This window comes from Crotalus tigris, unplaced genomic scaffold, assembly GCF_016545835.1.
Source record: "Crotalus tigris isolate CLP2741 ecotype Arizona unplaced genomic scaffold, ASM1654583v1 scf7180000018001.1161693, whole genome shotgun sequence".
Classification (NCBI taxonomy): Eukaryota; Metazoa; Chordata; class Lepidosauria; order Squamata; family Viperidae; genus Crotalus; species Crotalus tigris.
The window spans coordinates 665,579-681,456 of NW_024096766.1; the positions used below are offsets into that span (position 1 = coordinate 665,579).

General features: G+C 37.3%; 1 protein-coding gene across 6 annotated transcripts in view; it reads right to left on the reverse strand.

Annotated features, from left to right (window-relative positions):
- Nucleotides 1-15,878, reverse strand: part of LCLAT1 (lysocardiolipin acyltransferase 1) — a 78,811-nt gene that overhangs the window by 43,308 nt on the left and 19,625 nt on the right. For 4 of the 6 annotated variants that reach the window (XM_039346516.1, XM_039346517.1, XM_039346520.1 and 1 more), the window contains one exon: nt 4,696-4,864. In XM_039346516.1, coding sequence (XP_039202450.1) covers nt 4,696-4,860 — 165 coding nt within the window. In that variant the 5' untranslated portion in view covers nt 4,861-4,864. Of the gene's footprint in view, nt 1-4,695; nt 4,865-7,885; nt 7,942-15,878 lie in introns of those variants that run through there. The other 2 variants (XM_039346519.1, XM_039346521.1) reach the window with 2 other exon arrangements.

The following is a 15,878-nucleotide window of genomic DNA, read 5'->3' on the forward strand; positions in this document are numbered from 1 at the left end:
AGAGCTGTGGGGCAATCCTTACTTGCTAAACACTGAAACAGTGTCTTACTGAATCACCACATGGTCTGAAAGAAGCTTTAGTTATGTTGTTAAAAAAAAAAAAAACAGAAAACAGACATACTGTTTCAAAATAGACATATTTAGTTATAAAATCATGAACATCTTTTTCACATGAATCCCTCTGCACTGTACTAAGCTGTTGCTTATGGCAGAGCCCTGCACTTTCATAAAGCATGGTACTTAGTAGGCATCATCTGGGCAGCCAAAGACCAAGGACTGCTCTGGGAGACATCACTCTGCAGACTTCAGTAAGAGGCTTTGGGAAGTATTGAAAGACTAAAACATTTTTTTCCTCTTGCTTTCCTTTTGAAAAGAATTGGGAAATTATAGCTCTATGATGTGGCAGTTTGCCACCATATTTTTATACAGGTAATTCTCAACTTACAACTATTTATTCGGTGACTATTCGAAATTACAGTGATGCCAAACAAAAGAACTTGCAACTGGTTTACAAAGTTGCAGTCATTGCAGTGCCCCTATTGTCATGTGATCAAAATTTGTTTGACAGCGTACCTTGAACTTGCAGCCACAAGAGCAATACAACTCCCCCTTCGCACATATCTCAGCCCTCCATCTGTGCCATTTTGGCTTCCTGTACTCTGCAGCTCCCAACACTGTATCTGACCAGAACGGTCTTTCACAAGGCAACTGCTGGCTCTCCGAGGCTTTCTTCCCAAGGTCACACACGGTGATTTCCTTGCAAGACTTGAAGAAGATGGCCTTGCGTGGCCAGCAGCTGCACCCTGGAGTGCTAGGATAGGTAAACCTTGTCAGCAATCGGAGCAAGAAGACTGAAGGTCAGTTGCAGTGACAATTGCAGGGTGGCAAGAGACTGTGAGCGCAAGATGGCTGGAGTGGCTGAGGTCCCCAGGGCTTTGTGCCACACTGCTGGGTTGGCTGTGACTTCCAGGGGCTACAGTATTACTTTTTAGTTTTGTGGTTTTCCTACATCAGACTTCCTCAGTCTTGGATTAAGGAATGCACAGGATGAGAACTCTAATGACATTGTAGGATGGGACATATGCTAAAATACTTTGCAGGCTTTTAGGCAAGAGCAAGACAAGCAAATATAATGGAATTCAGAAGTATCTAATGTACATTAGAAGTATTAGACATTTAGAATCCATTTTGAAATGACAGAAAGTGGCATATTGTTGAGTCTTCTAAATGCTATTATTACTTAGGGAGACAAATAAATCCTATACTTAGGGGAAAAAAAGAGTCTGTGTTTATATAAAATCAGACTTTACAAACATTGATCTATCTCAAGTTACACATTAAAAGTTTTACTATTAGATTAATGCTTGCATTTTTTAAAAAATTCCATTCAATCATATCTGCCCAGACAAATCCCTGTAATTTTCTTGGCAAAGTTTTTGACAAGTGGTTTGCTATTGCCTCCTTCCTAAGGCTGAGAGGTAAAGAGACTGACCCAAGGTCATCCAGTTGGCTTTGTGCCCAAGACAGGACTAGCACTCAAGGTCTCAGGATTTCTTCCAAATGGCTCAAAAAGCTTGTATAACCATGCTTAATATGAATACTTAAGACCTTTCTATTTACAAATCTGCATGGTGACTTCACAAAGCTTTTTTTTTTACATAAAATAGCAATAATATTACAATTTAAAAAGTGGAAGACAGATCAATCAATTATCTAGATCAGTCAAGATAACATTTAAAATGAGGAAACAAGATTTGGGTATGGGTAAACTAAAACCTACTGAGTAAAATTTTAAAAAGCTTCATTACTATTAATATTAACATATCAGAACTAACACTAAGTAGTTATTGCTCGAGCAGACAAAGGGCAAAGTATCCTGAAGAGAGGAACCTGACAAGGTACAGAATAAGCAAGGTAGCCCTTGCAAAGGCAAAATCTTTTATCAAAACAATGAGAGAGAGAAACGTATTTTAAGTCTATAATAAGCAAAAAAAATGTGTAATGTTAACATCTCCCAAATTCAATGATTATAAGAATGGGAGATGGGATAGCACAATTAGACTTCTGTTATTATATTATTATAGCACCTCTCAATAAAAGTAGTTTCATCAGCCTTTCTGTGGAGTCGATTCTTTGTCTAATCTATTTAATGAGGCTAATGGACAGTAAGTCACTGAGGCTCATTTAGCTGCCACACCGGCTAAATGGGACAGGTGGGGTCTGACCAAAAATTCCCCCTCTTATAAATGACTGTTAGTGACAATAATAGTAACAGTAGTGTCAATAATATGATGATAATAACAATAATTCACTATTATTAACTATGATAGTATTAATAGCAATGAAGTTGGGGACTTCGCAGGTTCCTAAATCTGCATTTGAGAGGGTCTGTAGTTCTGTTCAGAATCCAAGATCTGTCAGTTAATCTGAGAACTGAGGCTGTGATGGCCTCAAAGTGGTTATAGCCTCACTGATTTTGAGCGAGAGGCCTGTATCAAGGCAGAAACTTAAGTATGCCCCCCGGTCTGTGCCTGTTATGGCAGGAGAAAGTTGGAAGGCCTAGACAAACAAGGCCTTTGACTGGTTTAGAGTTTGGAGGCAGACGGCAGTGAGGAGGATTCCAAAATGGCGGCCACACCTTGTTCAATGTCCAAAATGGCATTTGCGCCAAAATTAACGGCTGCTAGATGGATGTGTGGGCCTTCCCAGCCCTCACAACCCCCCCCCCCCGAGCTAAACCAGTTGTTCGGGGCTTTTTCCGACGCCCTGAGGCAAAAGGGATGGCACTTGCTGCTTCTCCAGGATCTGCGCAGTCTCCGCTGCGATCTGGGCCGATGGCAGAGAGTAAGAGGCCTCCGTGTGAGGGAAAAGCGCAGCTGAGGCTGAACAGCCTCTCAGGGATTCCCCGGGGGATCGCCAGGTAAGGCTAACCCCCGTGTCGGCAAATCAGCTGTATCGCGGATCGAAGCGATGTGGTGATTCCGACGAAAACGAAGGGGCTTGAAAACGGAGCCTGCGAGGCTCTTTAGAGCCGAGGCTGTAGTCAGCTGCAAGCTGACTCTGTCAAATATACTGAGTTCTCAATTGAAAAAAAAAATTAAAATTTGTATTTAAGAAGCCAAATCAATGATCAAATTGTAAGTTAAATAAGAAAAAAGATTTAACCTAATCTATTCAGAGAAGCCAAGGAATTTGCGTCCTGCTGAGCTAAGACTAAGTTAAAAACTGGGCAAGGTCCAACCCAGAAGGAGGAGTGGCAGATTTCTAACTTAGTCTCAACTGAGCAGGAAGGCTGAGATTACCCACTGGTAGATTCTACACTCATCATGCTGGAGAATGGTCTATATAGGCTCCTCCTCAGACTTACCATGGAAAAGTTTTCAGCATAAACCCCTGAGATTTTAGTTTGCTCATCTTACTTGGCACTCGATAAAGCAACAGATTTCTGAAATCGTTTATTGGCAGTGTTTTTAGAAAATAATGAAAGCCAGAAGAGACATTTTTCCTTCTTACCCCTCCTCCACAATCACATTTGCTGCAGATACTTTTTGAGGAAAGAGGTTTTACATATAACTTTGGAACCTGGAAGCTCTAGGTATTTTCAATTAAAGGAGTGAGGTAACCCTCCTCTTCATTTGTACTGGCTGCAATATTACATACTTTGCTAAAAACAGCAAACCCGTTCAGAATAGAAATGGGCAATGTTTCCCTATTTTGCAAATTTCATATTCTGTTTCTTAGGAGTAGACAAATTGCCAATTCAAATAGTCAATTAGATAAAAAGTGAGAATATATATGCCCAAAAGTTCACTGAAGTATTGAATAATTCAAAGGAACCAATCTGATGCATTGAATCAACACTCAGTTTAAAGGAATAAGTGAATCAAAGCTTCACATAGCTTAAGAGCTAGTATTATTACGTCCTTTGACACTAAGTTCCTCAACAGCTAATCAAATTTCCATTAACTTGGTTATCTGGGCTAAATTTGATCCTGATAGTCCTAATGAAGTAGACAAGTTTCTTGAAACTACTAACTCGGCTTCCTGTGTTTTAGAGTGATGACCTTGCTGATTAGCCACGGCTTGCTTGGAGACAATATGTTATTGACCCTTGGGGGGGGGGGAATTATCCTTAAAAGAGAGGATGGCCCCACCAACACTTAAAGAAAGCTCAAGAAGCTACTGCTGGATTATGTTGGACAATTTTCAGCCCCAATTTCCCTTTTTAAGGAAACTTGCTTAGAAAATGGCCATGCTGTAGCTTCAGAGAACCCTGAAAAAAGGAAAATCATCTACACCACTTTCAGTCTAGTTTGAATTCTGAGTATGGGACCAAATAGCATTGTTTGTGTTTGTTGATATCTTCTAGTGGAAATAGGATGGGGACAATACATTCATCCTACATCTCCTTGATCTTTCAGAGACTTTTGTTCCTTCTGGACTGACTCTGCCTCACACAGTGATCATTCACAGTTATGACGGTGATGAAAAAGTAATTCTGCAACCAATGTTCAGCCAATATATGTAGCATAGTCTCCATTAACTCACCAATCCAAAGCTATTATGCCAGCTTTGCCTAAACATTTTACACTGAGCTTTAAGGCATATTATCTGGCATGACACAAGTAATATATTATTTTGGAACATGGAGTGGGGTGGGGAGGAGTTTATAAAGTATAGACATCAGCAACTTACCACTGGAAGTGTAAACCAAGTGGCCACAACACGATCAGTAAGCCAGCGATACCAAGCTGGGGAAATAGACATCAGTGGCAGTAGGGGACCAAGCATGAAGATGCTTCCAAAAAAACTTCCCAAAAATAATGCAAGTACAAAATAAATTCCTCTCCATAGCACCATGGTTCTGAAACACAATGGAATAAGAATTTGGTAAACAGTTTTAATGCTGACTTCTTCCCCAAACAATCTCTCTTCTGGCCTTTCTAATGGTGTTTTTTTATTTTTGTTTTCAATTATTTGTTTTTACACATTAAATAAAATCAATAATTTATGTACACAGAGAAATAATTCATATATACCAAAAAATAAAAGTCATACATCAACTGATGGTTAGCATATCAGCCAGTGATACCAGTACCTAGAACATTTATTTTGGAAATGAACTGACGCTCAACAAACTATCTCTGAACAGATTCAAAAGAACTAGTTTTGATATTTTAACTATTTAAAAACAACGGCATTTTCTAAATTGTGCACCTCTTCTATTGAAGAGTGTTACTAGCCAAAATAATGGTTGCAATACATTTTCAAATATGTTCAACACATGTCAAACTTCATTATTCTTATAAAATATGCATCAATTCCATGATAACCATCTACTACTTAATGAATCAGATGCATACAACTGCCTTTCTGATTAAATGTGACTCAATTCCAGAATATCCTACCATTTGTTAGGAATTTTTCCATCTTAGTATCTTAGTAGGCAACTTCTTATCATTAAACAAATTTGGAAACACTAATTTTCCAAATTACAAACTATAAATAGGCTATTTCCCATTATTTATTACAGTATTAAACTAGTAGCTGGTAAAAAGTAAGAGGGTGCTCTTGTTCACAACCCTGAACAGCTCTCTAAAAGATCAGTTTAAAATTTGCACTGGATAGACAGGAAACTGATGTTTTTAATTTTAGGGGGAAAATAGCAGTGGAAAAGCAATCTGGCTAACTTGTTGGAATTTCAGTTCCACTAACAACACATTGTTCAGAAAGTATCTACATAAATTGAATAATATACAAAACACAAGTTGACTATAAAGTCAGCTCAGCATTTAACAAATATTCTAAATAACATGCATATTCATAAAAAAGATGGGCTTGGGAGGTGGATGATAAATATCAGAATATGAACATGAACATGAAGAGTGCAAGAATGCAAGAATGCAATTGTGTTTTTTTCTTTGCAATTTACCTAAAATCATACCCACAGATTCTAAGATTCTAAAACCCTTTAGCTTCACATTTTGTTTTCAAAATACAGGTAAATAATGACAACAATAATCATCATATTAGTTCTGCTAAATCCACATTTGGTTGAAGTCTCATTTTTCTTGAGGTTAAGTTTTCTGGTTTTCTGAAACATTAGCATAGCAACATGTAAGTTCTCTGCAACTTAAAACATTGTATGCTTTCTTCATATTCTATCTTATTCTATACCACGAGTAATCAGATTTTCTTCCAAAAACAAACAAGGTGATGGCAGCTGTAACCCTACCTTCTTATTTGTGACAAATTCTGTTATGTGAAATAGGAACATTATATGCTTTATTTAAACAAATAACAAATTTGTTATTTCTTGTAGGTTTTCAGCTATTGTGATGCAAAACCTGCCCCACCTCTAAATCTCAACTGCCATCACACTGAGATTTCACTGTAATGATAATCAATTGTTTTCCTTCCGTCTAGTTGTCTATTACAAGATACTTAAGCACTATTTACTTTGACAGTTTATATATTTGGCTTATATTTCTTCTGCCCTTTACATGATAAAATCAACAAAACACATTTTTACAAGTCACACCTTGTTAGAAGTTACAAAAACAGGAAGCTTAATTCAGATCAGTTAATAATTGTTTAGCCATATGAAACAATATGAGATTCATTGTTAACATCAAATTAAAAATAAGAGGTCCTTTTTTTCTAAAATTAAAGATGTCCAAAAACCTGCCTAGTTTGACCAATTTTACTGTGCAATTCCAGTTTACAAATGATCAGCAATACCACAAATGCCACAAGCTGTTTTCTAGACCAATTGCAAGAGAAGAGAAGAGAACAGAAGAGAAGAGAAGAATAGTCTGTTAAATAGAATTATCTTTTCAATATATGACAAATGACTTGAGCCAACAAATAAAATTAGGTTTCTTCAAATTACTAAATTTGATCAGGATTGTATTTCAGTTTACAACAAGAAGCAATAAAACTGTTTCTTAATCTTTAGAGCAGCGGTTCTCAACCTGTGGGTCGCGATCCTTTTGGGTCACACCCTCTGGCCATTGATCACGTGACCCTGGGACACTGTGAATGTCATAAGTATGAATCAGTTGTCAAGCATCCTAATGTAAATCACATGACCCTGGGGATGCTGCAACAATCATAAGTGTGAAAAATGATCATAGTTCACTTTTTCAGTGCTGTTGTAACTTCAAACAGTCACTAAGCGAATTGTTGTAAGTCGAGGACTACCTATACTTTCCCATTTTTTCCTCTCTCTTTTTTTTGGTCAATTTTTTATATCCCCCCGGCCAGCTGGATGAGGGGTTGGGGGTCACCACAACATGAGGAACTGTATTAAAGGGTCATGGCATTAGGAAGGTTGAGAGCCACTGCTTTAGAGGTACTAAAATTTCAGCTTATTCTTTAGTCAATTACTAAGCAGAAACCCCATCCAACAATCCATTTTCAATGAACTTTAGAATATTACACAGTATCTTCTACTAAAACAGTGGTTCTCAACCTGTGGGTCAGGACCCCATTTGGGATCGAACGACCATTTCACGGGGGTCGCCAAACAACGCAGTCCACCATTTTTTCCCCCTTTTCCTTAGCTATGCTACTCCCTTTTATTCTATTGGCTTTTGAAAGCCAATAGAATAGACTCTCTTGAATAGAGTCTAATTCTATTGGCTTTCAAAAGCCAATAGGAATTGTCCAGGCTGTCTCTGCCCGGCTGAGCCCGCCAAAAGTCCCATTCTGCAAACGGTGCTGCAAGTTGTCTGCAGCGAAGGCGAGCTGTCTGGAAGTTTCCACCCCTCCCTGCTGAGCAACTACTAAAAATGTAAGTAAAAGAGGGCCAGGGGTGGGAGGTGGGAGGCCGGCGGGCGCAGGGAGGGTTGCTGGCGCGCGTGGGGCCCGGCAGGTGCCTTACCTCCCTTGGGCTGGGCCAGCTGGTGGCCCAGCCAATGGTCGCCCTGCGCCGTCGCTGCCCCTTGCCAGCTATGCCTCGGCCACGCATGCGTGGCACTTCTGGGCAGGGAAAGTCCTCGACTTACGACCGGTTGGGTAGTCCTCAACTTACGACCGGTTGAGTACTCAACTTACGACCGGTTGGGGGTCACGGCATTAAAAAGGTTGAGAACCACTGTATTAAAAAGATAAAAAAGAATGAAAAGAATGAAAACCAAGCCAGAATAAATCAATTTAAATATAAGATAATATCCTATATGTTAAGCTTGTTTGCAGATGGTACTTGCTTGCTCACCCTCTGAAACTTTCTTTGGTTTTACACTTTACAACAATGGAACATTTTAGTGGCCAAAGTATTTTTTTTTTTTAAAAAAAAAGCATGAGAAAGAAATGCAAAGGTAAACATGCACCAGAAACTTAAAGAGCCCACGATTCTCTAGCTCATGGTATAAACCTGACAAATTCATATACCCTTTTTTGAATCATTTAATGAGGGGATTTTAGATTGTGTTATGTGAATAAACGTCACATTTTATTAAGAGCAAAACATACTCTGTTTGTATTATCTATATCTTATATTTGCATTAAAGAAAAAAATACTTTCCCTTGAATCTCAGAAAGTATATAAATCCCAAAGTATCAAGAGATTATAATGATTACTGGTAGCATTCATTTACAGATCATATGTTCAGCAAGTGTTTGAAGTCATGCCAGTGCCGAAAAAAATACTTTTACAGACCATTTATAACCCATTTGCAAATTTTGCAGCATACTATAATATTATTTTGTTATACTTTTATTTTCTTTCTCCTCAGCAATGTCTTGCTGACATTGCTTATCATACGATCTCAATTTATAAAAAATGTACACAGGTACAACGTAGGTGTGTGATATTAAAAGTTGTATGTGTGTACATATACAAAATATATACATAAACTGTACACAAAATGTCCTCACTCATGTCCATGCAAACTATTTAAGTATAGCACTGTGTGGCAGCAGCTGAAAAATCTAATACAACCTTTGGTTGTATAAACAGGCATAGAATCAAAAACACATAAAATATTAGTACTGCTTTATAAAGCCTTAGTAAAGCCACACCTGGAATACTGCATCCAATTTTGGTCACCACAGACTTTGGAAAAAGTGCAAAGAAGAGCAACTAATTAAAGGCCTGGAGACTAAAGCATATGAAGCACGGTTGCGGGATTTGGGTTTGGTTAGTCTAAAGAAAAGAAGAACTAAGGGGGGGGGGGCATGATGGCAGAATTCCAGTATTTGAGAGGCTGCCACAAAGAGAAGGGGATCAACTTATTTTCCAAAGAAGGCAAGACAAGAAACAAGAGATGGAAACTAATCAAGGAGAGAAGCAACATGGAATTAAGGAGAAACTTCCTAACAGTGAGGACGTTAACCAGTGGAACAGCTTGCGTCAGAAGTTGTGGGTGCTTTATCACTGGAGGTTTTTAAGAAAAGACTGGACAGTCAGTTATCTGAAATTGTATAGGGTCTCCTGCCTGAGCAGGGGGTTGGACTAGAAGGCCTCCAAGGAGCCTTCCAGCTCTATTCTAATTGACCTCTCTCTCTCTCTCTCTCTCTCTCTCTCTCTCTCTCTCTCTCTCTCTCTCATAAAAACATTTTAGTGAATTCTTTTAAATATTTTGGTGCATCTGTTTTTTGCCTGTTTATATATTTTGTTTGGAGGATCACTGTTCTAATCCATTGTTGCTAACAATTTTTTTTTAAAGAAAACTTGGTTTCTCCAAGGAAATTATTAATCTCTTTAAGGACCACATGGAGGGACTAATTCTAAAAAGGGGAAACATGATTAATTGCTTTCTCAACTATTCAGAGCAAAATGAAATGGCTACCAATGAATAGAGAATATAAATTTTTCCACTGACATTAAAGAACAAATTCAGTTCAACCAACAGTGAAGGCTTGAGAGAAATCTCACTGCTATTTTCAATGAATTAAATTTGTTCTGATAAGAATGAACTTATCATTCAATCTTTGCAACTAAATAATCCTCAATAGTTTTTCTTATTTTCCTCGGACTAACTGATTCTATAGGGAATTGTATTAAATCAAGAAATAATAGCAAGAACAGAAGTTGCTCTGAATCAGGCTTTTAAAAAATGAAGTAGCTGTCTCATAAAAGTAATGTATAGAAAGACTACTTTTTATTGAAAGCTGGACACTGTTCATAAATTCTCCCAAAATTTGTATTTGAACATCAAGTCAATTCTCTCATTAGGAGAAAAAAGAACTAAGTTGTAATTTCATGAGTAACTATAAAACTGTGTCAAACAATTTCATGTACCTACTGATCAGCTTACCAGCTACAAAATGGTTCAATTACTATAATTCTATCGCTATCTGATTTACCTTTAAACATAATTGGAAATGATAGCTCTCAGGTCATTTGATCTGCAAAAATGAAATTAATTATAAATTAATTAATTACTAAATTTGATTCTTAGGGAAAAGTCTTTATTATGTGGATACATGCTTGTTTGAATAATGGAACTTATTCCCATTTTGTAAACCCTCAAAAACATGCTTCTGTAAGTTTGAAGACTTTCCAGAGCAGATTTTAAGGACAGATAGGGAGCTGAATACAGAGAGAAAATTCTCTTTCTCCCAAGTCCTTTCAGAAATAGAAATCTATCCCTGGATTGTAATCCTCAGCTATATACTACAGCCACATTACTGAAACATCCATTGATTTTAAAAGAGATGCCTCCTTCCTTTTCAATGGAATTTTTAAATGCACACAGAGGTGCTACAAACTTTAAGATTCAAGTGTGGTCCCCCATTTTTACATTAATATTACAATGCCATTTCCTGCAGCAAAGATGTAGAAAATTCAAACATGGGCCAAATTTCTCAATGTTTGCACAAGGATGCTTAGATTAATCATTTTTTTATATAGGGAATAATACAGAAATGTAAGAGTATATGCAGCAAGTTTTTCATACAGTTTACAGCTCCCATAAAGCCTGTCAGAGAAATGTTGAACTAAGGAAAAAAAATAGAAATATACTTTTATTCTCATTATTAATTATATAGATTCCCACTAAAGCAAATGGATAGATTTAAAAATAAGTTCTTAATGAAGACTGTTCATTCAGTTACCATATTTCCTGAGTTCATCCAGTTGTAAAATATACTGTATCTGCTCTATAAAATTGGCATTCTGTGTATAAATACAAAAACTAAACTGACAAGTTACAACCTAACAATCTTCTCTCCTTTACATAAGATTGAACTAGAAAATGCTACCTTCATATTACAGTAGCATTAATATTCAAATAAATACTTTTTTATCTTGCCTAGTCTCAATAAAGTTTACAGAGAGTAGCTGAATATCCAAGGGAATGATCAGAAGCGTCAATTCATAATCAAAATTGTCTTGTACTTTAAAGTATTAAAAAATAACATAAATAGCAAAATTAGGATGTGTTAAAGATTTTTTAAGTAATTTTATATTTTGAATAACAAGCAAGCAATTAAGCGCTCAGCAGATTGTCTTAAGTAATATTTGATTCAGGTTTTTTTCTTACTTCTTTGCTTTGTGTTTCTCTCCACTGAATCTTATTTAATTTAATTTTAATAGAATGCTGAATTAACATATTACCATCTTACTTTTCACAAGCATTACATTTATGATATCACTTGTTCCACACTCATCGACAAATATGTTTGTTCAATTCTGGAGCATCTGGAATGTCCGACATTAAAAGAAAACAATGACCTCATCTCAAAAGCATATGCCCAAGCTGGGATAGTTAGCTGAAAACCTGGCGTATCAAAACCAAATATTCTGGATCATCTGTACTAGTTTTCTACTGGCACTGACCTTGCATGTCTCTTTATTAAATATATAATTCATCTGTCCAGTTATACAGATAGTCCACATTTAACAACTATTCATTCAGCGACCATTCGAACTCTGGGTACTGAAAGGTAAAGGTTTTCCCTTTCCAGTCGTGTCCCATTCTAGGGGGCAGCGCTCATCTCCATTTCTTAGCCAAGGGAGTCAATGTTGTCCAAAGATACTTCTGTGGTCATGTGACCAGCATGACTATATTCTAAAGTGCTGTTATTTTCACACCAAAGTGGTACCTATTTATCTACTCACATTTGCATGCTTTCGAACTGCTAGATTGGCAGAAGCTGGAGCCAGTAACAAAAGCTCGCCCTGTCGTGCAGTGCTTGGGTCTCAAACCCAGGCTCTCAAGCTCAGCAACTTTAATCACTGAGCCATCATGCCCCCTTAGGGTACTGAACAATTAGCAATTGCAATGCTGGCTTGTATCAAGAGGAAGTGCTTGTGAAGATGCCTCTTACCTCATATTGAAGTTTTGGGGCCTGTGGTAGTGCTGCTGGTATACCATCAACAAAGACAAAGCTAATACCATATACTCCATTACAGATTTTAAAGCTGCCATTTTAGAACAAGAAAACTATGCCACCATTATATGAAAGACTGCCAACTGATATACATCAAAAGGTTTCAGCTAACTCAGATCTTACAAATAGCTTTTTAACATATTACAACTGCTAATTTATGAGGTTTTAATCCATGTAGCATGTAGCCTGCATCTGCATAACCACATTTTCTTCTCTCATCCTCCACCTTACTGCATCCCCTACATATGTTTAACCATCTCTGCCAGTGGCTCCAACCTTTTGGGCACCAGGGACCGGTTCTGTGGAGAAAGATTTTTTCCGCAGACCAGAAGGTGTGTGGTTTTGTGTGCTGCCTGCATTCTGTGGATAGGGCTTTGTTTGTGTGGACCATTGCTGGCATGCCACGGCCCGGTACTGGTCCACGGACTGGGGGTTGGGGACCCCTGATGTATGCAACTAATGAAGTAGTTCATCATTTATCACTGATCCTCATACTTACATCGGTTGTAACATCCCTGCAATCAAGTGATTGGGATTCAAGCAGTCAGTGTCTATCTTATAATTACAATATTGCAGCATCCCGTGTGATCACATGATTACAATTTACAATCTTCTTTGCCAGCTTTTTACAAGCAAAGCTATAGAGAAAGGCTTGTGAATGGTAACCACATGACGTTCTCACGTAACAACCCTCAGTGTTTAATGATGGCAAGGAAAAAAATGCCAGAATTTCTGTTGCTAAGTGGCATGGTCATGGTTTATAATTTCATCAACTTAGCAATGGAAACTCTGGTCCCAATTACTGTCATTAAATGAGGACTACCAATATAGCATATTCTAGTTCAAGTCATAGATATAAGAAAAAGCCGGTATCAAGCACCTCAGAACTTAGAGGATTAGCAATGCTGTCCCTGCTATTCTTCCCTCCCTCATATTGGACAAGTACACATTCTGATCAAAATCAAAATTAATACTGTAGATCAGGGATGTCAAACTGCTGGCCCACGGGCCGGATGCATCACCAGGAAACTGCACCCACCCCATTACCAGCAATGGAGAAAAAACTCCAATACATCATGCAACGTCATGAGTTTGACATGTCTGCTGTAGATGAATTAAACAAGATATCCAAACAGGAGAGGTAGTTGTCAATTTACCAGAACTAAACAACCATTTGAAATTATGCCACACCTCCACAGTGCTACTTACAATCCAGATTCAAAGTTCTGATAGCCACACCCACCTGCAGTCACATGATCATATTTTGGATGTTTAGTAGTTGGCCCATATTTATAGCTTTTTGCAGCACCCTGTTACCACAAGACTGTAATTTATAATGGTTTTTCTTTTTCTGGAAACTGGTCTTCACTGCTGGTTTCTGGCAATAAACTCCCACTGAGAACAATGAATTCACTTAACAACCAACACAAAAGAGGTTGTAAAATCAGGTGTGGTCACGTGATGACCTGCTTAATGACTGGCACAAGTTACAACTGTAATTCTGGGCTCGATTACAGTTGTTAGTCAAGGACTACCTGCTCAGCGTAAATGAAGCAAACATCTCCATGTTTTAAGTGCATACTACATCTTGGGAATTAGCAGAGAACTGAAATAAATACCTGTTTATAAGCTATACCAAAAAGGTTTGCACCTCTCAGAACATCTTAAGCTATGCTCCACATCTAGACCTCCAAACAAACTGGCCTTCCTCCATCTGTATGTGAACTATGAGAGTTGAAGTCTATTCTAACTAGGCTGTGGAATATTGGCCTATGTGATTCCTATAACTGTTAGCTTCAACTAATAGTTAGCTAGCTATTAGTTGAAGACTACCAAAAATTTCACCTGTTGCACAATATGGCTGATTTGTGACCAGTCATACTACTGCCATTTGTATAGATGCTGTGGGAGCTGCACTGACTACCACTGTGTTTGCATGTGCAATTCAAAGTGCTATATTTTATATAACTAAGGGCCGATATCTAAGAGATGGCATTTCCCAGATAGATTTAACCTGCCTAATATGAACAGTTAGAAAGCACCAAGTATCTTCATCTACCCTGAAGTAGAGGCCCAATGATGAACTTTCTCTGTGGAGGCTATTCTTCTGAGAGAGCAAACATATCCCTAATAGTGAGAAAGGCCCCTACTTTCATAGCTTTTGAAAGCTGGTAAAACTAGTTCTTCCAGAAGACCTTTGGGATTGACTGTAGAGTCACCAGTTGCAGTGTTAAATTTGATATTATTAATATCATTCAAAACCATCCATTACATAAAAACTATAAGGACTGAGATGATAAATCGCTCCCATAAAAAATGAAAATAAAACCTCGTGCATGTATTTCAAAATTACATATATGTATTCAAATATACATGAATTGAGTGAATATGTGTGAATTTATATTCCTATTTTTTCTTTTGATTTTGTTCTGTTTTACTTCCTTATTAATTTCATAATGCTTTGAGTATTTTCCTTTATTATTCATTCCTTAATTTAAAAAAAGGCAATCTATTAATTTCACATTCCAGAATCCTTTCGTCTAGCTAAAAGCATTTAATCTAGTCACTGATAGACATCCCAACAGATTTGCAACCCATTTTTGGAAATAGTATTTTAATATGTTCTCCCTTAATAAAAACTTCCTTAAAATGTTATTGTAATAACTCAACACTGGTTTCAACATTCTTGACAGCCAGCATTTCTTTAACAAATGTTTCAAGTGGATTAAGCATTTCATTCTTTCAAGAATTAATTCCTGTTCAAGGTAACTACTAAAGCACTAAAAGCTCTGGACTTATAGTCTTGAGGGCTATATTAGTTCTAAATTATTATTATAGAATGCTGTACAATATTTTTGAAAAGACAATATTTTTACTAAATACTTGTTTAGGATATATACATAGCTACTATTTATTGATTTTATTTATTATGATACCATAAAGGCTTTCAACTGTTTATACTACACACACACACACAAAAAAAAAAAAAAAAACCCAAGAGTATTAATTTCAAGACAATCACAAAATTTAAAATCAGCAAAATACCAGCCAGTAAAAAGCTTTTAGCACAGGTATAATGTAATCTTTTTGAGACTACATGACTTTTCAATTCTTTTTCTAGACTAGCTATAATGATAGCCCCATGCAGAGTGGTTATAGTGATCAAATCTGGAGACAGCAACATGTTGCACCACAGTTTTTTTCCCTCGGATAGAACACTGTTATCAACCAAAACTGATAAAGGGTCCTTCTCCATCTGAAAGAATGCAATCCAGTTTAGAACAAGGTTATTTACCATTTCCCTGTAAGTATGACCTCTCATAATGAACACCTAGTTCTTTTTGGATTCACTTTCATTCAACTTGCAAGCAGGCATTTACATGGGTTCACCCCATCACTTTTGGCTGGCAATATTCTTTCAGGATAGGAACCTACAAGATGCCATTCTTTGCAGAGCTTATTGGATAGACAAGCAACAAATTCCAAAGATAACTAAGTTCTAAATCAACTAGCATCTTGAATGGCTCTTGGAAGCTAAC